This window comes from Gopherus evgoodei, chromosome 9 (genome assembly GCF_007399415.2).
Source record: "Gopherus evgoodei ecotype Sinaloan lineage chromosome 9, rGopEvg1_v1.p, whole genome shotgun sequence".
NCBI classification, from domain to species: domain Eukaryota; kingdom Metazoa; phylum Chordata; order Testudines; family Testudinidae; genus Gopherus; species Gopherus evgoodei.
Window position 1 is genome coordinate 9,236,718 of NC_044330.1, and position 25,930 is coordinate 9,262,647.

Below are 25,930 nucleotides of genomic sequence, written 5' to 3' on the forward strand. Positions count from 1 at the left end.
CTGTGTGTGTCCTTTCCACCCTCCAGGCCCCTGAGGTCATTGCCCTGATTAAAGCCCCAGGATCTCTGCACATCTCCCCGCCGTTCCGTCTCCACGTGCCTGGCAAACCCACACCGCCCCACTCATCTCCCTGATTCCCGCACCTCTGCTTGCCGGGCGTTCATTGCAAAGCCCCCTAGCAGCAGCTTTCGGCACCCTTCTCTGCCCCCACCATCCATCCTGCTCCGGGTGCTTTTATTGCCCCTCCAGTAGATTTGGTTACAGGGTGGCTATTTTAGAGGCGAGAGTCTGAGAGCATTTCTAATAATCCCTGGCCACTCCAAACTTCACAGGGACAGAGCCAGCACCTCTCCCTAAATCATGGGTCTCAGCTAAAGGAGAACCCGCCATGGCACTAGTGCCAATGCCAAGTGTTCAGGAACCAGCGCTTGGAACCCAAAGCATCACTGGCTTAAAAATCATGCGATTAAAACAAAAACTTCTGGTCTGCCTTCTGACTGTTGAGGGGTTGTGGGCAAAATTTACTCTTACCTGCACATACAAAAATACGTAGCTTCTCACTTAGCTGTCCAGAGGGAACTTACGTGCACCTCACTTTTAGGTTGGTGGTTGGGGGAATTATCATTCCATCCTTCTCCATCTCCCTCCCCACCTACTTGCTCAACTCCCTTCCCCATCTCTCTCCCTACCCCTCTTAGTGTCCTGCTCCAGCCCCTTTCTCCTTCCATGCCCCCCATCATTTTCTGTCTTACACTTGGCCTTTGCATTTAATTCCCCCATAGTTCCTTCTGTTTCACTTTACTGTATCCTACCTCTTACTATCTGCCACCTCCAATTCCCCTGCACTGATCCCCCTCCTATCCCTCACATTCCCCTTAACTCCCTCACTCTCCCTCCTGCACCTTTTCAATCTTTTCTGCTCCACATATTCCCCAGGCTCCTCCTGCATTCCGCATTCTCCTGAACCCCCATTTCTCCTTCCTGCCAACTTTACTCTATCTTCTCTTCTGCCTTGCATCCCCCTGCCCCTTCTCATCCTCTTTCCTGCCCCTCTCCTTTCCCCAGTCCCCCTGCTATTTTGGCTTCACTTTCCTGACCCTAGGAGGTACCCATCTTTCCTGAAGGCAGCCAGAGTTCTGTCTCATTGGAAACAATGGGAGATGGTAGCCATTTCTACTGAAGGCACAAGTAGGGTTAGCATATTTCAGGTTCCCAAAAAGAGGACACTGCAGCAGGGAAGAAGTTGGGTGGGGAGCTGGAGGGGGTATCTGCATCAGGAGTACTCACTGGAAGTGGGGGAATAGTGCCGCTCCCTGTCACAGTGGTAGGGCAGCTGGTGCTAACCCAGGATGCAGCAACAGCTGTCAGTCAGGGCCTCCCTGCAGGACTCCCTCCCCAGGACCTACAACTGTGGCTGCAGGGGAAAGGACCAATCAGCTGCGGATGCAGGGGAAGCAATCATGGCTCTTTCTGAACTACAGCACCTGCTCTGCAAAAATCCAGGACATTTCCTGTTATTTGAAAAATCCACTAGGACAAGAGGACAGAGGATCAAAAAAGAGGCAATGTCCTGGAAAGCCCAGACATATGTGTAACCCACACGCCATCTGGGTGTATTGCATCTAGTGACATCAAGACAACTTAGAGCAGTGGTCCCCAATCATTTTCATCTGGCAGGTGCCAGACGACGAGCCACAGAGGACCATGGCGGCGGACAAGCATCTGCCGAAATTCCACGGACAAGCAGCAATATCAATAAGCATTGCTGCCGAAATGCCACCAACAAGCAGCAGCATCCAGAGGCGTCGCCGCTGAAAATTGGAAGCATTTCAGTGGCGACGCCTGTGGATGACCCAGCTTGTCAGCAGCATTTCGGCAGATGCTTGTCCGCTGGCCAGTACATAGGCACACTTAGACACCCTGGCGGGTGCCATGGCACCCACAGGCACTGCGTTGCGGACCCCTGACAGAGAGAGAGATAGAATGAGTCTGCTAACAGCCAGTTGGCTTTTGACTCATGCATTTAGCAACCAACGGTCCAAGGTTCAATCCTGCCCACCAATAACTGGGGTCTGTCAGTGTTACATATGCACAACCCCCTGAAAAAAGGCTGATGGGAAATGCCAGTCATCTTGACAGAGAACACCCTCTGGCTTTAAGTAATAGCTCACTGCAGACATTTTAAATGGGAAAAAGTGAGTGAGTTTGATGCTGGGAATTGGGAGATCAAGAGCAACTAAAAGTGAAACACAGTAGGAGAATCATGATGAAATCATGATAGCTGACAACTCTGCAATTAGTTGTTAACAGTATGGAGCCTATGACACACAGATAAGCAGTACTAATCTCATCCAGTAGAAGACAGTGGTACATACGTGTTAGTTTATTACAACACTTCCCCTTCTACAGACCCTATTACCCAATGACATCAAATAATTTAACAACCATTCATTCACTTTGAGAAATTATTGTCATTGTTTATTTAGGGGAGCACCCCAAGGCTACAATCATGAGCCTTTAAAGGCTCGTCTTTTGACCTACTGTGCCCCATGGCACATTCCAAATCCTCTCCTCCTGTGGTGCAGCTACAGACAGGAATTTCCTTGGAGAGGGCAGAGTTTATCCCTCCCTATGTGATCTAGAACATAACCTCATTGTGTCTCAGTTTCCCTACTAGTGAAATGGAGATAATACTGACCGGCTTCCCAGCTGTGCTGTGAGAATAGCTGCACAGTATTTTGGAAATAGGAAGTTCTATATATGTAGGGAGGGGAAAGGCTGCATTTTCTCTGGCTTGGTAACCTTTGTGAGAAGAGGCTACAATATCTCCTCCAAGTAGAAGAGGGTCAACGAAGCAGGGAATGTTGGGAGGCAGCCAGCCCACATGGACTTTGCTGCAGCTTTGTGTGGTTGTGGCGTGAGACGAATATTTTGAGATTATGCAGCATCTACCACTGTCCGTGTTCCTCTGGGTATTGAAACTGGATCGTGAAATATTGTAACAAAGGAGTGTTGTACCGTGATGGGGTAATGCTGCAAACGAAACAGTAGGTTCAGTGCCAGACTGAGGGCTTGTTGCTTTTTTGCTGTTCTTCTAGGCAAACTGGAAATTGTCCAGCTCGGCTCTCTCTCACGAAACACTGTGCTGCCCTAGGCAACCATTTGCTCTTCTGTATGGTAAGTCCAGCCCTGGAATGGTTAAGTGATCAACATTCCAGTTTACACAATCCTCTGGCTTTCATTAATCCATTAAACAGCAACCTCAGAAAGGAAGATGGGCTGTGCAGAGTTCAGGGAGCACAATAGGACTGTAACTTATAGTGAATGGAAAGACTCTTTTATCTAGCTACCTGACACAGACAGACCCTGCAATTCTCCCTGGCTCTCTACCTCACTGTAACATGAGGTCAGCCTCTAAATCCTGGCCTGATGTAAGCACTCATTGGTATTATCAATCCCAAGCATTTAACAGTCATGAGTCAGACCCCAAAATCATGAGATTTAAAAATAATAATAATCCATTTGGGGCTAGTTTTATTTGCCTTCTGAGCCTTTAGGGAGTGTTCAGGTCCCATTTTCAAGGTTTTTCTGCATCTACAATGGCTAGTAACGCACTTAACAAACCAGATTCTCACATAATCATATGCTGCCAGGCAATGGGGCTTTAAGAAACACACCGAAAGGAACGCTGACAGCCTGACAGCCTTTGGGTATTCAAACTTGAAGCCTTAATGTGATCATGAGTATAAGCTTCATTGCATTGAACATAGGCTGGATTCAGTTCCTTCAGGAATAAAAGGGCTTTGAACTCCATATAGATGAAATCCCCTACCCCCATGGGTCATCAGTGAGGGCTGCACCAGGTGACCTTCAGCATAAAAAGCTGCATCCTTAAGCTAAAGAAGTAGCTCCATTATGTTGTAGCAGTGGTGCGTTCTCATGCGGAGCAGCTAGCTACTAGAAGGGGATCCATAATACACAGTGAACCAACTGGTTGCTGAGCCTCTTAAGTACAGACAGCCAAGCAATAGTAGGTTCTGGTAGGTAGAGGTCAAGTTTCACATAATCATGTTTTATTTTGAGGTTGCTTACAATCCGCCTGCATTCGCTAAGCAATAGAAGAATAGTCAATCAGGGAAACTCAACCACAAATAAACATTATTACAACTGAAATAACTTTAAGAGGCAAATGTACTTTACTCCATTTCATTTCAGAGTCAGAGTAAAGCAGAAGATATCATCAAAGGGCTAGCATTCCATCGTTCCTGGATTTTAGTGTATGGAACATACAGGTACATATGAATATCTGTGCATCTCACTTCAAACTTAGAAATAAATACATTCACAAAACATAATATAAGAATGGCCATACTGGGTGAGACCAAAGGTCCATCTAGCCCAGTATCCTGTCTTCCAACATTGGCCAATGCCAGGTGCCCCAGAGGGAACAAACAGAACAGGAATCATCAAGTGATCTATCCTGTCACTCATTCCCAGCCTCTGGTAAACAGAGGCTAGGGACACCATCCCTGCTCATCCTGGCTAATAGCCATTGATGGACCTATCCTCCATGAATTTATATAGTTCTTTTTGAACACTGTTATAGTCTTGGCCTTCACAACATCCTCTGGCAATGAGCTCCACAGGCTGACTGTGCATTATCTGAAAAAATACTTCCCTTTGTTTGTTTTAAACCTGCTGCCTATTCATTTCATTTGGTGGCCCCTAGTTCTTGTGTTATGAGAAGGAGTAAATAACACTTCCTTATTTACTTTCTCCACATCAGTCATGATTTTATAGACCTCTATCATATCCCCCCTTAGTCATCCTTTTCCAAGCTGAAAAGTCCCAGTCTTATTAATCTCTCCTCATATGTCAGGTGTTCCATACCCCTATTCGTTTTTCTTGCCCTTTTCTGAACCATTTCCAATATATCCTTTTTCAGATGGGGCAACCCCATCTGCACACAGTATTCAAGATGTGGGCATACCATGGATTTAGATACAGGCAATATGATATTTTCTGTCTTATTATCTATCCCTCTCTTAATGATTACCAACATTCTGTTCGCTTTTTTGACTGCCTCTGCACATTGAGTGGATGTTTTCAGAGAACTATCCACAATGACTCCAAGATCTCTTTCCTGAATGGTAACAGCTAATTTTGACTCCATCATTGTATATGTATAGTTGGGATTATGTTTTCCAATGTGCATTACTTTGCATTTATCAACATTGAATTTCATCTGCCATTTTTTTGCCTAGTCACCCACTTTTGAGAGATCCTTTTGTAGCTCTTTGCAGTCTGCCTAAGGCTTAACTACCTTGAGTAGTTTTGTGTCATCTGCAAATTTTGCCACCTCACTATTTACCCCTTTTTCCAGATCGTTTATGAATATGTTGAATAAGTACAGACCCCTGGCAGACACCACTATTTACCTCTCTCCATTCTGAAAACTGACCATTTATTTCCTATCTTTTAACCAGTTACCAATCCATGAAAGAACCTTCGCTCTTATCCCATTACTACTTATTTTGCTTAAAAGCCTTTGGTGAGGGACCTTGTCAAACGCTTTCTGAAAATCTAAATACACTATCTCCACTGGATCTCCTTTATCCACATGCTTGTTGACCTCCCCAAATAATTCTAGTAGATTGGTGAGGCATGATTTCCCTTTACATAAACCATGTTGACTATTCTCGAACAAATCATGTTTATCTGTGTCTGACAATTTTGTTCTTTACTATACTTTCAACCAATTTGCCCGGTACTGAAGTCAGATTTACCAGCCTGTAATTACTGGGGTCACCTCTACAGCCCTTTTAAAAAATTGGTGTTACATTAGTTAACCTCCAGTCATTTGGTACAGAAGCTGATTTAAATGATAGGTTACAGACTACAGTTAGTAGTCCTACAATTTCACATTTGAGTTCCTTCAGAATGCTTGAGTAACTACCATCTGGTCCTAGTGACTTATTACTGTTTAGTTTATCAGTTTGTTCCAAAATGTCCTCTACTGACCCCTCAGTCTGGGACAGTTACTCAGATTTGTCACCTAAAAAGAATGGCTCATGATTATCACTGAACTGTAATGAGTAAAAAAGTTGAAGTACGTTCAGAAGTGAACTAAATAAAACTACAGCAAATGTAGGGGTGGTTCTCTTTGGCAAGTATTTTAGGAAACAAAGCTTACAAATATTTTGATATGTTCATGTATTCTAGTATGACACTCTTCCTGAAGATATATACTTTCTAAACAGAAAGTTGTCCATAAGCTTTTTTTTTTTATTTTCTTTTTAATTACTGGCCTAGATTCTGCAAAATGACTAGGGACTTTGGGTGCCACCATTTTTGGTTCCCAGTTTGAGCTCACATAAAGAAGCATTGTTTTCAGAGGTCAGGTGTTCAGCAGTTTCTGAAAATCTAGTCTCTTTAAGGTGGCTCAGGTTGGGTCCCCCAAAATCAAAATCTTGACCTCTATCTTGTACCTAATAATACAGTATTAAAACTTAGTAACCAAGTTCAAAGTACTCAAAAAGCTTTATTAACCGAGTCATGACCAGTGATGTACTGAGGTCGGAATGCCATTCTGAGACTTATAAAGAAACAAAATGGCATCCTCCATGCAGCCATGTGGAGGGGGTCATTTTGTAGACCAAAATGGCATCCTTTGTATAGCATGAGCTCGCATGTATGAGGTCACAACAACGGGGTACCAGTCTTTCAAAAAAATCAGGACTGCACCACTTTTCACAACACCTCTGCCAAGTATTATATTGGCTAACATTTTCAAAAGCAGCTTAGCAATTTAGGTGCTTTTGAAAATTTCACCAGTTGTCTTCACAATCGGATTGATGCTTTAAGAGCCTTAATAGCTCTTAGACAAACACTGGTATTCTAACTCTCATTCTGCTAAATGCAAACATTTACAGTTTTCTTAATTACAGTCTTTACAAATATTTCCGATGGAAGGCAAATCTTGTCTGAGAGAGGAAGGATAGTCCAGTGGTTAGGTCATTAGCCTAAGGCTTGGCAGTCCAGTGAATGATAGCACAGGGCTGTTGTGAGGATAAACCCATTGAAGATTGTGATGTACTCAGATACTACTGGAATGGGGGTCATATAAGATAAGTAATAGAAAGATCTAGAAAGTTTTCAAGGCAAAACACTTCTTACTGTACATTACTGCATCTTTGAGTCACAGAAATTACACTGGGTCAAGTATAGTTATACCCAGGATTATTCTGATCCACTGTCTTCCAGTTTACTGGAATAGTTTTCATTACAACAGTATGGCTATATTCTCTCAACCCATGTCATATCAGGGAGAAGACTGGGGGAACACTCCTCCTGGAGGTAGTGGTTACAGATGGAGCTCTACTGGAACCAGTATATTATCTCTCACTTGACGGTAAAATGTTAAACTATTTACTGACACCATGCTGCTTTTAATTGTTATGAGAGTATGACGTTTGTTTTATCTGAAACAAAATAATGAAAACCGAATAAGAAACAAATTGGAATGGGACAGCATTGTTACTGCTCTTCATTTTTAATACTGGCTTTGTTAGAACTTGAAACACTAGGCAAAAGCCTCTTCTAGCAGAAGGTTAGAATCTAATCCAAAAGGTTATACCACTATTGTAGTTGCTTCTGGAAAGCTGTGTGCTGTGACAATCCAAGTATCACAATGCAGTGTATTACAGTGAAACTTTTATATTATGAACTAACTGGGGATTAAGGAGGTCATAAAATCAAAATATTCATAAAATTGAACATCTCAAAATGACTGTAGGTACACCAAATGTTGTGAAGTCATGGGAATGTGAAGGAATATCAACTTCTTCTTCATCAACATCCCTTTCGTTATGTGATTTCCTCCCTGATATATGAAAGAGTTTGATAGTACTTTTTTGTGTATAGGGCTCAAAAATCTAAGCGTTAGGAGAGCAGGATGAAATAGGGAACTCAGGATGAACCTTTCAATGATCCTGGTCTTTATCAAAGCTCCAGCAAGGCGTACACATAAGAAGAGTGCCAGGCTTTTTGCCTACAACCGACAGCTGGTATTTAACAGATTTAAACCTCAAACTTACATATGTACAAAGTCTGATACACTCATGTATTTTACTGCATCAGGTCAGTATGATGAATGAAGAAGGGCATTTCTGAGGGGGACAATTCAGTTCTTCAGTGAAAAAACTGGGACAGTTTAGCTGACAACTGGCATATCTATAAAGGTCCCCATTCTGTGTTCCTTGCTCTCTGAAATCTCCCGTTTCCTTCACTGAGATTACAGATTAACACGGAACACTCTAATAAGGAGCAAGAGGCTGTGTAAACCTCGGACCTGTTGTTCTTGTAGATGCGGTACTAAGTGATTATCCGCCACAATATTCATGTATTTCAAGAGATATGGCAAGAGATCAGTTTTCATTGTAAACCGATGTGCCAGTTCATTTGACATTCATGGGCTTTTTAAATGCAGGTCAGATTAGCACTTTGTCCAGACCAGAGGCAAGTAACATGTTAAATGTATAGGAATCTTTGTTCCACCCATGCTGTCCAAATGGCGAGCAGCAGCAGAAGCAACAGCAGCATTTCAATGTCAGAGCACCAAATCCTCTCAAAATTAGAACATTTGTATGATTAGTGCCCTTAGAATGAATGCATGTCTACGAGGCCCCATCTTGCAAACACTGAACTCATGCAAGTAACCCCACTAATGTGAGTAATCCCACATGTGCATCAGAGTTTGCAGAATTAGGCCCCAGGTGAATAACTAACCTTATTAGCTTGCAGCTTCAGCCTCTGGCCCATGACCAGTGTCTGAAAGCACTTAAACGTCAGTCTGGTAAGTGGTTGAGGGTTTAAGCTCATTGATTATTATGAATGGTTGCTCCTAGAAAGGGAAGAAGAGGTGAGTGAACAGAATACACTCAGATGATTTTTCTTATATTTAAAAAAAAAAATCTCACTGAAGTGAAATGTCTACCATAGTATTTGCATTGCCATAGTGCTTCGAAGCATTGGCTGCAGCCAGGCCCCCATTGTGCCAGATGCTGCACACAGGCAGTGACAGACACTACATCCTGCCCTAAATAATTTAAAATCTAAATGGACAAAGGAATGGGAGAGGAAACAGAAGTGACATGGCTTGCCCAGAGTCACACTATAGCTCTGTGGCAGGGCAAGGGATTGAACTCCCATCTCCTAGCTGAGTCCCCTGTCTGCTAGGCCATACTGCTGTTCTATAACAGCACCTAGACTCACCACTATTCAACAAGTATTTTACTGCACTTTAAAACAGTATCTGCCCAGTGTCTCTCACCAACCCCTCTATGTTTTTATTTGGTTTAGCTAGATTTATATTCTGGCACTTGTGCATTGTAACAAACTGGCAGCGTATGCCCAAATCATCCAACCCTATTTGCAGGGTCTGAGCCTTCCTAGGCAATGCTAAGTGGGCAGATCAGTAGAGAGTGGACCAAATTCAGCTGCCATTAGCCTTGTCTAGACTATGGGAAAAGGTCTTCTTTTAAAACACATTTTACATAACACTTTTAAAACATTACTTGTGACCTAGCAGAAACAGAATTCAACACCTTTAAAACCATGTTAGCTGGTCATGGCTGACTCTAAGGCAGAGCTTAGTGTCTATCATGACCAGTTAACATGCTTTTAAAGGTATTAAAGCCTGTCTACATGAGTGTTAGTTAAAATCTGGTAGCTAACATGTTTAAATACCCTTCTTTTCTCCCAGTCCACAAGTCCATGTAGAGCCTGATCCAAAGCCTACTGAAGTCAGTGTGAAACTTTTGATCCACTTCAATGGATTTACACTGGTGTAAATCTGGATTAGCTACTGTGAAGACAAGATTTACAACAGTCTAGCCAAGAGCAAAATTTTTGCCCAATAAACATTTTAAAGGTGATTGTATTAACAGCCATTTAGCAAATATCCCTTCCCTATTCTGTAGGAAGTTCTGCATGTTTCCCTAGCCAAAGACAAACGACCACAGGTAAAGGAAGGAAATTAAAGATCTGAGCTGAATGTCTGAACAGAGTGTATTGATGGTGATTTGTCTGCAGAGACACTGCACCAATGAGCCTGGTCTTATAGCTCCCAGCAATAAATACCATATTACAGAAAATTCCTAATGCGCTCTAATAGAAAGTGTCGTAATCAGTGGACTGAAACTGATTACCCTTACAGGAGGAAGTAGTAGTCTCTGGGAGGCACGACAATCAGGGACAGCAGCTTTTTGACTGATGCTAGAGATTTCTGTCCAGCTAAACTGATAGCCAGTCACTGGCAGGTGTGATCGGTGTCTCAGCAAAGCCTGCTGGTAAAATTCTCCTTCGATGGAACCAGTTACACTCCTGAAAGCCATTAGCTTCTCGGGTTTCAACATCATTTGCCTAGCCAGCTGGTGGTGCCCTGGTTTAAAAGAACAGGACAAATAGGGAAGCAGATATGGTCATAAAACTGTCCATGTTGGACAGGACAGTCAGAAAGAAAAACAATGTTATATAAATATACTTCTTGTAGCTAGAAATTACAAATCCAGATATCTGTAATTCAGGATGAATTTAAGTACTGATTATTATAGAACACACGTGATATGAATGAATGGAAGCTTTTTTTTGCTAAAATACTGATTATATTTTATTTTTAGGAAAAGGAAGCCTCCTATGAACAGGGCACAGGACTAGAACTCAGGCAGCCCAGTTCAGTTCCTGATTTAGCCACAGACTTCCTGTGTGATTTTGTGCAAGTCACTTAATCTATTCTGTGCTCAGTGAGATGGAGATATTCCTTCCCTACCTTACAGAGGTGTGATGAGGATAAAATGCATTCATGATTCCAGGCTGCTCGTCCAGTACAGTGATAAGGCCAGATAAATACATGGATATATACATCTACAGATGAGCTTTAGGTAATTTATAAATAAGAAAAGTGAACCCAATTGTCCCCTAAATAAATCTTGGGCCACCTCATTGAAACCCTTTGAAGAGCTGAGTGCCCCCAACTTCCATTGAACTCAATAGGCATTGAGGGCACTCAGCACCTTGCAGGATCAGGCCTCTAACTTTGCAGTTTGCAGTGGGATTTGTTGAACCATTTGCTACACGTTCACCCTAATCCCAATGTGAAAACTCCTAAAATGTCAAATCATGGATAGAATGTATATTAAAAACTAGGCAGTCAAGCGGTTAAAAAATGTATCACGATTAATCGCGCTGTTAAACAATCATATGTAAGCAGTCAGGATGAGCTCTACCCTGACATCTGGTGGTGAATTATGGGAAGTGTGGAAAGAACTTCAGAAAGTGTGAATTCTCAGATATTTGCATGGGCACGCCCAGCATAGCCCAATGCAGCCTCGGATGGTTATTTTGACAGCTCTGGGTTCCCCAATTTCTTTGTTATTAGGGCAGGATAAATAAAGTGTTGCCACCTGATTATGTGAATGAGGAACTACGAGACTGCTTTATGACAGAGATGTCTCAATATAACTTAAGTGACACTTGCTAAACAAGGGACATGGGTTCCAACACCCAGTGATGGGGGGGGATGACTGGTGTGTGTATCTGATGGTATGGGCCCCTTTTGAGAGCTTGGAACACCAATTGCACAGCTTTCTCTCTCCACTGTAAAAGAGTAGAGCTAATTTTGATTTCATTAGGAGTCCATCTAGAGACTGCTGAGCTGAGTTCATGTTGAGCCAATAGTGCACCAGCACCAGGGCTCCCCTACTAAGAGCTGAGATCACTGAGTGCTGTGTTAACTAGTGGGGGAGCCTGAAGACCTATCGTTAAGCAACTGGCAGAGTGGAGCAGTTTGCCCCATGTTAGAGCAGCCTGTGGAACAGTGAGTGGAGTGAAGTGGTTTGCAGGGACAGCTGGAGAAGTGGCACAGCTGGTGTAGTGAAGCTGATCGTGGTGAAGGCTGCAGCAGAACTCCACGGAGAGGCGGAGCTGTTGGCCCTGGCCCATGTAAGGTGCCCCTTAACACCTTGTGTTGACTTCCCCCCCATTTCAACCCAGGCTGGGAGGGTAAAACTCTGCAGATAAACTTTTGAATTCTGGGGTGGTACTGACCAGAGACTTTCGGGCTGTTGGACTTTGGGGTGATTGGGCTTAAGACCCTAAGGGGGAAAGGAGATTGCCAAATGTATTTGGAGGTGGGTTTTTGCTTATGGTCTGTGTTATAATCCTGTTTGTGGTGTTTCTCCAATGGGATGCCGCCTTGTTTCCTTTCTTTATTAAAAGGATTTTGCTACACTCAGACTCCGTGCTTGCGAGAGGGGAAGTATTGCCTCCTAGAGGTGCCCAGGGGGGTGTGGTAGGTGAGTGTCCCAGGTCACTGGGTGGAGGCTTGAGCCGGTTATGCATTGTGTTATTGAAACGGAACCCCTGGATACTGAACCTGGCCCTTGTTGCTGCCAACTCAGAGGGGCAGAAGGGTTACAAATAGAATACCATTTATTTAAATATTTTGGATGTTTTCTACATTTTCAAATATATTGATTGCAATTACAACACAGAACACAAAGTGTACAGTAAAAGCAGCAAAGAATCCTGTGGCACCTTCTTTGCTGCTTTTACAGATCCAGACTAACACGGCTACCCTCTGATACTTGACACCATGCAAAGTGTACAGTGCTCACTTTATATTTATTTTTATTACAAATAGTTGCACTGTAAAAAACAAAAGAAATTTTAATTCATCTAATACAAGTACTGTAGTGCAATCTCTTTATCATTAAAGTTGAACTTACAAATGTAGAATTATGTACAAAAAAAAACCCTGCATTCAAAAATAAAACAATGTAAAACTTTAGATCCTACAAGTCCAATCAGTCCTATTTCTTGTTCAGCCAATCGCTCAGACAAACAAGTTTGTTTACATTTGCAGAAGATAATGCTGTCTGCTTCTTGTTTACAATGTCACCTGAAAGTGAGAACAGGTGTTTGCATGGCACTGTTGTAACCAGCCTCACAAGATATTTACATGCCAGATGCGCTAAAGATTCATATGTCCCTTGAAGCTTCAACCACCATTCCAGAGGACATACATACATGCTGATGACCGGTTCTGCTCAATAACAATCCAAAGCAGTTCGGACTGACGCATGTTCATTTTCATCATCTGAATCAGATGCCACCAGCAGAAGGTTGCTTTTCTTTTTTGGTGGTTTGGGTTCTGTAGTTTCCGCATCAGAGTTTTGTTCTTTTAAGACTTCTGAAAGCATGCTCCACTCTCCGTCCCTCTCAGATTTTGGAAGGCACTTCAGATTCTTAAACCTTGGGTCAAGTGCTGTAGCTATCTTTAGAAATTTCATATTGGTATTGTGACATTTTACTCCATGTTCCTTATGAAAATATGCTTATGATATGAATATGAAATAACTGAGATGTACTTTATGCAAGATGGGTCTTGTAAGGTATCATTGGAAAGGTTATAATTTACTGAATGCAATTATCCAATTTGTATGCCTGTATTATTTCTGTATCTGAAGCTGGGAATATTGACTAGGTATCTGTATTTCAACTAAGCTACTTTGGGTGACGCCCACTGCTAACACTTCAGGTACAACAACAGAAAAGCCAGACAGAGCTGATGACTCAACAGAAAGGACAATGAACTGTGAAAAGGGTTGGCCTTCCTGCAGACGCTCCATACTGCCACTGCTACCTAGACGCTCAGATACGACAGAGTCAGGTGGTCTTGTCACCTAATACTAAACATCACCTGAGACTTCTTGCAACTCTCCACTGGAACGGATGGGGGGGGTGTCAAATTTGGGAAACAAAGGATTCCCGCCTTATGTAAATCCTTTTTAGGGTGGGGAGGAAGGCAAACAGGACTCCTCCTGTCCATGGCCGGTCTGCCCAAGAAGAAAGACTGCTAAAGCCACCTGAAGGGAAGGCAGAGGGTGAGTCCAGACAGAGAGGGGATCCACTCCAAAAAGGAATATAACTGGAACTCTGAACCACAGAAACTTTGCAACCTGCCTAAAATAATATTTAGGGTAAGAAATTACATTTTGTAACCTGTTTCTTATGTATACTGAGCTTAGCTTGTGTATTTTACTTTATTTGGTCAGTAATCTGCTTTGTTCTGCCTGTTATCTCTTATATTCACTTAAAAATCACCATTTGTAGTTAATAAACTTATTGCTTGTTTATAATATAACCCAGTTTATGTAATTTCTAATGGGGGAGGGCAAGAAGTTGTGCCTATCTCCCTCCACATTGAGGGAGGGGGCACATCTCATAAAATCTTTGGGTTTGTACCCATTAAAGGGAATGAGCACCAGGGTGTTGGGACAAGCCCCTAAGGCTGAATCTTTCCAGAGTGGATCTCTGTCTCTCTGTGCAGCTGGGTGTGGCCCAGCCTGTGTGCTTGGCTGGAAGAGGCTTCTGAGCCTAACCCAGCAAGACCAGGTAAAGGGGACCCAGGCCGGCAGAACAGGCTGATCCAGTGGCATTCCAGCAGGGCCGGCTCCAGGCACCAGCTGAACAAGCTTGTGCTTGGGGCGGCAGATTCTAAGGGGCAGTTTCCCTTCAATCCTTTTTTTTTGCTTCGCCACTCCGCAGGTTATTTATTTTTCTTCGCCGCTTCAGCCGCCCTGCACTTTTATTTTTTTGGTTTGCTGCTCCGGCCACCCTGTAGGGGGCGGTGGCGCAGGGAAGGGGAGCGCCTTGCTGGGAGTGGGCTGCACACTCCGTCTGCAGGCGGCTCAGCGGGAGGGGCCACGTGGCAGGCGCCCCAGCTTAAGGAAGCCCTTCTCTCTCTCCATCCCCACTCCCTGCCCCTCCCCCTGCTAGCCAGGGCATGCACTCCACTGCCCAGGACACGTCTGCAGCGCAGGAAGTCTCCCTGCACCCTGCCTCCGGCCATCCCGCAGTTTTTTTGTTTTTTGTTTTCTTTTTGCTTGAGGCAGCAAAAAAGCCAGAGCTGGCCCTGCATCCCAGTACATCAGGTGACACCCCAAAGGGCCCAAACCTGTCACAGGTATCTTCTGTGTATTTTGTCAAATCTGCTGTGAAAGCGTTCTTAAAACAAACAACATGTGCTGGGCCATCATCCGAGACTGCTATAACATGAAATATATGGCAGAATGTGGGTAAAACAGTGCAGAAGACATAAAATTCTCCCCCAAGGAGTTCAGTCACAAATTTAATAAACGCATTTTTTTTAACAAGTTTCATCAGCATGGACGCATGTCCTCTGGAACAATGGCTGAAGCATGAAGAGGCATATGAATCTTTAGCGCATCTGGCACGTAAATATCCTGCTATGACAGTGCCATGCAAATGTCTGTTCTCAACTTTCAGGTGACTTTGTAATTAAGAAGTGGGCAGCATTATCTCCCGTAAATGAAAAACAAACTTGTTTCTTTTAGTGATTGGCTGAATAAGAAGTAGGACTTAGTAGACGTGCAGGCTCTAAAGTTTTACATTGTCTTATTTTTGGGTGCAGTTATGTAACAAAAAACTACATTTGTAAGTTGCACTTTAATGATAAAGAGATTGCACTACAGTACTTGTATTAGATTAATTGAAATCTATTTTATGTTTTACAGTGAAAATATTTGTAATAAAAATATAAAGTGAGCACTGTACACTTTGTATTCTGTGTTGTAACTGAAATTGATACATTTGAAAATGTAGAAAAATATCCAAAAGTATTTAATACATTTCAATTGGCATTCCATTGTTGAACAGTGCGATTAATCACGACTTTTTAAAATCGTGATTAATTTTTTTGAGTTAATCACGTGAATTAACTGCAATTAATTGACAGCCCTATTAAAAACAAAAGATAACAGCATCTAGCCCTCAGCCCTGGGACAGAACACTGGACTTCCAACCACGGTTGGTCCCTTGCCTGCCCATTTTCATGCTACTGTATTTTATAGAGATATTGTAAAAATGCTCTTATAATTTCCACTTTCCAGTGTTCTCTGGTGTGACTGAGCCTGACAGACAGGCACAGCTGCTCCCATGAACTGTAGGGTCAAGTCCTGCCTGCTTCTAGCTTCTTCTTTCAATAGCTGCTCAAGATGAAATTTACACACAGGCATTGTGCCCACATGTAATAAATGCAGTGTTTGTGTGGAATAGCTGGACACTGCTTATAGCAGGTAGGATAGAGACTTATGGGCGACAATTCATAAATCTCCTCATTCTAATTCATAGACAATTGAAGAAAATATGCATGAACCATCACTCACCACAGCTTTTTTCATAGGGGCAATAGACTTTGTCGAACTCAAAGCTGTTTCAAAACCAGCCACATCTCCATTGCTCAGGGAAGCCGTAAACTCTGTGCATTAAATTTAGAAGTTAATGTCCTGATGGCCTAAGAAATAGTCCAGCAATTCTTTTTGCTTCATCCAAAGGGAATAACTGATCACATTCTCTGCCCTGCTCCCAAGCTAGAAGGAAAAAGTTGCATGCATTAATTTGTAGAAGGCTGGAGTGCAGTGGGGAGCAGCCAGCTCCGGGTTGAAGAATGTGGCAAGAAAGCTTGTTAGAATTATTTTTCAGCTTCTATAATGTATTATTGAACCTTGTTAACAAGCTTGCTATCAATTGCTTTTATTATCTCTCTCAGCAGACAGTCAGGATTGCTGGAAAGCAGCCAAGCCCCATCTACACTAGCTTCGCTGCTGTGTTTAAAAATCACATTTAAAACAGGATTCCTGATCAGCCCCTTTAGAACAGTCTGGCCAGCTAGCATACGGATGGAGCAGAGTATGTTAAAACCCTTTCTCTAAAGCAGTGTTTTAGCCTGGCCCAGCACAGAGTTTTTCAAAGTATTGCTTGGCCCTCCCCATTCTAAATTACAACACGAGGTAGTTGCAAACGATGCTCAAACCCAACTCTGAAGTCAGCACATATAGTACCTAAGACGATGCAGTCCAGGGAACCTGCACTGGCAGCATTCTGTAGAGAGAAGAATAATGTTGCACTTTGGAGATGATTCCTGTAGCAACAACACATTAAGGTTTGCAAAGGTAAACAAACTTGTTTGTCTGAGTGATTGGCTGAGGACTGAGTGGACTGAGATGAATTGAAAAATACTATTTCTTTGTTTATCATTTTTACACTGCAAATATTTGTAATAAAAATAATAATATAAAGCGAGCACTATGCACTTTGTATTCTGTGTGGTAACTGAAATAAATATCTTTGAAAATGTAGAAAACATCCAAAAATATTTAAATGAATGGTATTCTATTATTGTTTAGCGGTGCAATTAATCGCAATTAGTTTTTTTAATATCTTGACAGCCCTAGTTTAGATCCAGGGTTCTGGTCCAGACCCATCTGTATTTGTATTTAGTTTTGTTAATAAAAGAATTCCGAACAAACTTAGCAACACGTCTTCCGAAGCTCCATATACCTTAGGAAGATGTCTTAGAGAAAAAAAACTTCCCCTGAAAAGAAAATGTTATTTCCCTCTACCCCTGCTCTGGTTATTTTTCTTCTCTCTCTGGCTATTATCATATCACTTTGCCCCAGGGTAAAATTATTAGCTCAGGGTCATTCCCTGACCTAGCAATACAAGGAATTGCTGCCTGCTCGTAGGAGATTGTTAATAATCTGCCTGCAGCCTAGGACTGAATGTCTGCTCCCAGATTGGACTCTCTGGCGGTTAATAAAATCTGCTGCTTCTGTACTGACCAGAAGCCTCTCCAGCAGGTGAATCATGCCCAAATGAACAGACGCTATGATCTACAGCACAGCTCCTAATGTAGAAGTAAGGACTGCACCTGGCACCTACAGCATTCCGCACTGATTCCCCTTCACATAAACAGTTCACAGCGATGCTTTTAAACACAGCACAGTGGAGTCCAGGACTTACCTGAACGGCTGTCTTTTCTTCTGCTGCTGTACTTGGCAGCACATACTATAGGTTTCCATTTTAACAAGTACGTGCTAGACTCTTTGTGGCTCTCTGGAATAAAAACCAAAAACGTCTTACTCTTGGTGGAACCGCACCTCCGATGAAGCAATGAGACACACAACTGTCTCTTTTTTAAATGGGCCATTGGCTTTAAGGATGCATTGGTACCTCCAGATATAGGCCCACACAATTCCCTCCCGCTGCAAAAGAAAAAACTCCATGGATGAAATTCTGGTCTTACTGAAATCAATAACAACACTCTCCTTGACTTCAATGCAGCCAGGATTTTACCTCTGGGGGAAAACCTCATTCTTTAAAGCTGGTTGGGAATTTTCTATCAAAAAGGTTTTTTAGATGGAAATGCAGTTTTGACAACTGAAATTTTCCAGTGAAAAATTTTGGTATTGCCAACGTTTTTTGGTTTTTCCATTGGGAAAATTGCAACAAAATATTTAATTCTGGGTCAGGTAAAGCCAAACTGAAATATTTTGGTTTGTCATATTGAAACATTTCATTTCTGGCCAAACATTGATCTTCATCTGCCCAAGCCACCTCATGGGAGATGTAATTCAGTTGTCTCATGCCTTCCTTCTCCTCTCCCTTGACGTACCAGTCTCCGCTCTAGCTGAACTACCACAATACATTATGGGAGTTCCATCACCAAGGAGCACTATTAGAGATATAGTCTAGCCTCAGAGCCCAGTTCATGGAGAATTGTGGCTTGAAACACCAGAATTAAAACTCCCATGAGGCATTGTGGCAGCTCAGGCAGTCACAGTTCAATGCTATGCCGAGCTGAAATGTAGCCTTTTGACATTTCCAAATCAAATTCTTTTGGAATTTTCAGTCCTTTAAAAAAATCCAGTATCTCAAATTTTTGTTCCAGCTTGGGATGACAACAAATTTTGAACTAGCAGAATTTCCTATGGAATGAAAATTCCAATTTTCTTCCAGCTTTACTGTTCTCATTTACAACGGGTTAAACCCTACACAGCTCTATTGAAGTTAATGGAGTTACTCTGGATTTATATGGTGTAACAAGGAGCAGAATTTGGCCCTCTGAATTTGATTTTTCAAAGAACTCAACATAAACACACCCCCCAACCACCCCCCTCCAGTGCCTCCACGCCAACCCCTCTGGTGGAGAGGCCAGCTGGAGGTCGGGAAGCAGAATAACCAAATTGCAAGTGCGAAAAATGAGGATGGGAATGGGGGGTAATAGGTGCCTATATAAGACAAAACCCCAAATATTGGGACTGTCCCTATAAAACTGGGACATCTGGTCACCCTAACGGGAAGGCAGAGGATGTGAGCTGCCCGTAATGCAGAGCCTGAGGACCTATAAGGAGTCCTGGCCCAGATTCTGTGGCTCTTGGGTCCACAGTGGAGGACTCAGCTGGAAGTGCTCTTCTGCTGGGCCCTACCAGCGCCTCCTCTGCACTAGCATGGCAAGGAGCCCTTAACCATTAGCTGGTCAAACAAAAATATTATTCCATAGCACAACACAGAAAACTTTCAGTATAGACCCAAATGATTTCAAAAGCAATGACTACATTTTAAGCTGATGTTTACGGCCTCGACTTAAGCAAGCACTGAAGTCCCACTGAAGTTAAAGGGACTTCAGCATGGGCTTAACGTTAAGTCTATGCTGAAATACTTTGCTGAATAGTGATGGACTTAAGCATGCATTTAAGTGCTTTGATGAATCAGGACCCACTTACTGATCAGACTTATTTCACAGGATAAGATCGCAGTGGTACAACTTATTACTCGCTTAGCCAAGAATTCAGTTCTTACGTCAAACATTACAGGCTCTGTCCCTGCTGCTAGAAGCCAAATGACCTCTTTTAACCATCAACATATCCTCATTTTCAAACTTAAGATGAGTCCACTTACTCCTCACGGAGTTACAATTTCATAATACACTGATTGTACACTATTTCATTCCTGCGTTACATTACCTTTTCCTTTCTTCCACTGCACTTCCGCTTGCAACTGACAATCATAATAATACGGGGATGCTGCTTCTAGTCTTAAGTGGCATACTTCACGGGATGTTGGCTATTCATTAGATATCTCCGTAGTGTGACTGAGTGGGTCAGACCTCGAATCTGAATGCAAAAACATGGAGATATCACATATTTATAGTAACAGTCTGCTGTAACATGGCAACAGGAGATGTAAGGGCCTGATCCTGGAAGGTGATGAGCACCTCCTAAGAATACTGATTGATGTTAATGCCCATCAACTTCAGTAGGAGCCGAAAATGCTCAGCATCTCCCAGCAGGCAAATCAGCACTTTGTAGGACTGACCCCATAGTCATGGAACGTGGTGGTGCAAATTTTTATTCACATGACTAGACTTCACTTGTGCCAATAGTCCCATTGAATTCAGTGGAGCTATGCACATGTGTTTGGGTTTACAGGGTCAGGCACTATCGCTATATTAACAGAGAAAGCAGTATGAATAAAACACAACAATATCAGACTTCCAACCTGACATAAATATCAGTAAATACAAAAAATAATCTTCAGGAACATCATCCTGGAAAGGTTTCTTTTAAAATCTGTATACACACACATACATATACACAGACCACTGTGTAGAGTCTAAATAAACCCATGATTTGGTTGTCTTAAACTACAGTAGAATAAGGTAAAAAAAATTAAACTTGCCCTCAAAAATACCACAGAATCTGAACAGTTGCAGCTCAATGGCTGGATAAAGACCAACATTAGAACTAACTGAAAAATATCCTAGTGTAGATAGTATGATTGGGGACAGGCTGGTAATGAGACACAGAGCCTTTTACTCCAGGTCACTGGGTTCAGTTTGGCCGAGGTTGGCAGTGACTGAAGGCTATTGCTTTCTGATGGCTACGTGAAATGAGCTGGGGGAGGAGGTGTCAGCCTAATTCCTACTGGACAGGTGGACACATCACATGCATTTTCTGGTAGCCACAGTAGCAAAGCTAAAGACTAAGGGCCTAACCCTGTTCCCACTGAAGTCAATAATAGCTTTGCTGTTGCCTTCGATAGGAACAGGACTGGGCTATGGATGGACACGCACGAGGAGACTGAGTTACCTTTTCATCCCTACAGGTCGTCACCCTCCATCCCAGTGGCCGCCTGGAAAAACAGGGTGAGGAAATGTGCACTGCTACGGCCCATGTCTCTGTCTGTCCTGTGAAATGACAGAGGACGCCAGTTTGTTGGTAGTGTGATTTCCTCCGAGATCTTTTCCACTTGGCTTATCCAGAACACCTCATTCTGCAAGGCCTGCAACGGGCAAGATGCTCGTAAAGTCGAGTGTGTGTCTGAGGTATTAAATATCAGCATGAATGAACAGCAACATGTTGATGACATCAGCAATCCATTCATTTAAACCCTGAAAAGAGGTGGAAAATACACAGAGAACAAGGAGATTGTGGAGATGCAGTTTTGCCTTTTATAATGCAGGGCACAGGAGTGATATTTGTGCTAACCCAGCTGTGGTAACATTCAAAGGGCATGATTAACGGAGTTGCAGGAATAGTTGTGTAAATTCTGCTTTCCCAGTAATCTCTCACAAAGAAAGACGGTGCAGCAAAGGGCACATCTGCAATACACATCCAGTATCCACACAGCATACAAGATCTGCACTCTGACAGATGGTCAGCCAAAGGATTTCTTCTTTTGCGGCGCACACAGCAACAGGCCAATCCCTCCTGCCAACTCTGCAGTGAATGCACAACATCCAGCAGCGAAGGGGGTGGGAGGGGGACCTTGATCAGCGTGTGGTGAACAGAAACCAGTTACTTTGCAAGGTATAATGAGGTAGAAATTCTTTGTCATGGTCCACTGATGCTCCTTGTACTACCTTGTGCAATGTCCTAACAGCTGCTCCTGTCACATACTCTGCTCTGGGTATCACCTACCCTCAGGGTAAATGTACCAACACCGTACTTCCTGCAGCTTCAAGGTCTGCATGCCACATAAAAGAGTCTTTGGACTTCTAACATATAAAGGTCAGAGCTGTCATCCTTTACACTTAGTAACCCAGCCTTACCTCTTGCACTAGAACATTCTAGTTTGTGCCTAGGTGAGATGAAGTGTAAATGTTTTGCTTAGATTTTTATGTTCTTTCTATTACTTTAATAACAACAATCTTTTTAGCGTAACTATAATTTGTTCTGGACTGTTGATATTTAGGGGGGAACAAGGGGTGACTGACCATCTTGGGAGATGAGAAAGGATGAAGTCAATGAGAAAACTCCCAACCAAGATTTTCACTCAAAGACTCTGCTTCTTTGGAGAGAAAGAGAAAACAAGGAGGGTTAACTGGGCCACAGGCACTTTAGATCACAAGGCTGTGGCTTGGGAAGGGCTGTAATCAATCCACAGAGGGGCTACTGAGGATGAATAGTGGCTGTGTTGGCACTGAAAGAGCCCTCAAACCTGGGCGGGCGCTGGAGCATAGCGATCCATTGTTACTGGTTTCAGCCGGGGATAATTGTAGTGGTGGCTGTGTGACATGCACCTTCATCTAATTGAAACTGGACTGAGAAGTACCGAATTCATTCCACACAGGCATGGAACGTTAGAATGTGGCAGCAGAGGAGTTGGGGCAGGTAAGAGGGCAGCAGTAAAGGAAGCAGAGAGAGCAAAACACGGAGTTTCCCTACTAATTCAGGGTAGTCTGCAGGTCAGAGTCTTCATGGGAATCTTCACTCCAAGAGGGAAAAAATTCACAGACAATAAAATGACCGACAGAGCTGGAACCAAAATTAACTAAGGGCTGATGATGCACCGAGTGGGGGTGAACTGAACAGTAGTTGAGACTTTGCACTCTTCAAACATTTCTGTGCCCAGAAAGCTACAGCCTGTACCTTCACCAGGTACTCTGTATTAGCCTGGAGTATCCTCAGTTCTATTTCAGACTTCACCTGGAACAAAGGATAACACGTATTTAGGATCTTAAAATATCTATCTATATATAGTTGTCATTAAAAAAGTGAAACATCTTCTAGGCTGCATGATTGGTTAGCACCTACCCTCCTGGTTATGCTCACGTGTATAATTTTCTTATAGATCCACTTCTGAATAACTGCTTTTTATTTCTATGGTGTCATAAGACACATGGCACTTTATAGACCTGTACTAAGACAAGGAGCTTGCACTCTTACTAGGGTGTAATGACACCAGAGCACGAATAGGCATCAGGTAAGGAAAGGGAAAGCAAAGGGGCTTGATGGTGCAGTTTTGATGGCACAGGTAGGTTTACTTTTAAGTGTCTATTTCCCAGTAGAGTATCTGTGTTTGTTTTTTGCTCCCTGCACTAACAAACATATATTAAAACTAGAGGCAAGCCAGATACAACCAAACTGGGGAAAAAAAACAAACAGTGAGAAGGAGATGTCACAAACAGGCATAGATGTACCCAAACGCAGAGCTAGAATGACTGCCATCGATGGACTCTGGGAGATATCACCCGGGAAGGAATTCTTGGTTCAAGTAACCCAATCTACAGGAGAACTGACTGGGTCACCAGCCAGGAAATGATGCAAATACAAGTCACAGCAGATGTGATTCTTCACCAGTGCAGGCATGCACCTCACTTTACTGCTGCTGGAGGTGATGGTGCTGCTGGGACTCAGTGGAGTCAAGGTAGGAAATCAAGCAGATGTGAATTTAAGTTCTGATAGGCTGTGAATAATCAGGGCAGGATGCCAGAGAAAATCTGAGCTTCCCATCCATGGTAGCTCTGTAGCTGATTCCTTAGACCAGCTAAAAATATAATCTGTTTATCTGACAGATCAGAATGCTTTCGGCATCCAGAGAACCAGTCCTTTTACTCCCTGTAATGAGAAGCCCCTGCCCCGCTCCCATTAAATACAATCTCAGCATAAAGACAATCCAGTGGATCTCAGTTGAGCAGATGAGATGTAAGGAACCAGTTCTACACTGATATTAAATGCATTTGCTTCCTCTTCTCCCGCTGGAGATGGTTTCCTTTCTTGAACCTTAACTCTGTGCTACCCCTGCTGATGCCTGTTTAGCATTTCTGAGACAAAACGAAGAAGGCAATACATGCAGCAATATCACGTGCTCTTTTCTCATTTTCCAGTTATCCTTCCTTGCTGCCATCATGGGTTTCCTGGGTACCCATAGGCTTCAGTAAATTTTGTAATGGTGGATTTCCAAGTTTCCTTCAGGAGGGGCATCCCAGTTAATGATACTGAGAGAATCATCGGGACCAACAGTAAAATTGCCCTGTCTGAGGTTCTTAGGGGCATCTGGAGGAAAAAGATCTGCAGGAAAATAGAATATGGGACATTCTGGGTTATTTTAAACATGTCATCCAAATATGAGAATAACCGCCGGGAAAGAAAGGAGGCCAACTGAGATATTTCACATGACAGAGAAAGATTACCGGCATAGAGGTTAAGCCTGTGTTTAAGTCTTTACAGAATCACAGCCTAACTACCAGCATAAAAGACATCAGTATTGTAAATCCTAACTATATTTTAGTAGCATTTGGATCTGCAACTTTGATCCACTGTTGTAACTATAGATGGGCTTGGATCCAAATTGCAGCTCCAAATACTACTGAAATTTTGGACTATTTAGACCCAAATGTGAACTTTGCAGATTGGGACCATCTGTACTTAGAATTCCTCTCACACCTAGACTTTGTATGAGAACAGCTGTTAGCTATAACAAAAGAAACAAGGCAACAGATGCATAAGGTAGGGGCAAGGCATCTTAAGAAAAGATGGATGCGAATGACTTGTGATGATTGCTAGGAATGAGCGAAATGGGACAAAGATGAAAGAGTGATCTTGCATGAGGTGAAACATATTACAGTGTGGTAACAGTGCTAATATGTTCCCCGGTTAAAAACCTGTATAATTAACAGCAGACAAAGAATGGAAAGGTGGTTTTCCACTGGAACGCAGCTTGACTCATTAAGCAGCTGCTTTACTACCTTTTTTTTCTCCTGTTCACCTCTTCACCTCTAATTCTCCACTACCTGTCCAGGCTGCACAAACAGCAATGCATAGCTGAAAGGCACAGTGCAGACTCCAGTCATCTGCTTACAATGACAGATCAATGGGGTGAACGGTTTGAAATTTTTTATCGTAAAATGATGGATGACCCACGGTGGATGGACTAACGACTGTCTCTGACCTTCTTTGCTTTAAAAGAGTTGGAGGAATCTCAGAAGGAAAAGTAGCAGATAAGTTTCCACATAGGAAGGAAGGAATTGCCACTGTATATCAGGCCAAGAGTATCCTGCCTCTGAAAGCAACCAGGAATGGATGCTTCAGAGAATGGTTCGTTCAAAACCCAGTCATCAACAATTATGCAGTAATGTACTGGGACTTGCAGGGGAAGCTTTTCCCTAATACCAGGCAATTAATGGTTAATCTATGGCCTGATGCAGGAGGGTTTAAACTTTTGCTGATGACTTTAGGTTCCGCAAATTAAAACTGACTGGGACTGCACACAGCCAGCCTGGGATTCAAGGATTTCAACAGGGAGTTTTGCACTCCCTCTGGACCTGCACAGTGTGTTGCTTGGCTGCAGCTGAGAACCTGGCCCAGCAGGTACCTAGTCAGACTTGGCCAATTAATCCTCCCTCAGATTATAATGTTTATGGGTTAGGGTAATAATAACAACAGAAAAAAAACAGCAGAGAGCAAGTCTCACCTGTTCCCACCATGTCCCCTAGGTGGGTGGAGAAGAAAATAGACACCAGGAAGAGACACTTGTATATTTCATCTTATGATGAACCAAAGCTTTTATCTCTTCACCTGCTCCACAGGTGATGGGTTAGCGGTCCTGGAACAGGTGAAAAGGAGGAAGTTTTAAGATTTTATAACTGGAAGAAGGAGAGTTACTTGTGGCACCAGACTGGGATCAAGGAGATCTGGGATCTATTCCAATGTCTGCCAGACTTCTTGAGTGACCTTACATAAGTCACATATAGCCTGATTCAAACCCACTGGAGTCAATGCAAAGA

General features: G+C 42.9%; 1 protein-coding gene across 1 annotated transcript; it reads right to left on the bottom strand.

The window, feature by feature from the left end:
• Positions 1-8,839: 8,839 nt before the first annotated feature.
• LOC115657611 (anosmin-1-like) lies at positions 8,840-25,706 on the bottom strand. Its single transcript, XM_030575664.1, has 4 exons — positions 25,618-25,706; positions 17,884-17,976; positions 10,209-10,441; positions 8,840-8,902 (listed from the first exon to the last, which is right to left on the bottom strand). Exons 1-4 carry the CDS (start codon positions 25,628-25,630, stop codon positions 8,840-8,842), a joined length of 402 nt encoding a protein of 133 aa, XP_030431524.1. The 5' UTR covers positions 25,631-25,706.
• Between the last annotated feature and the right edge of the window lie 224 nt (positions 25,707-25,930).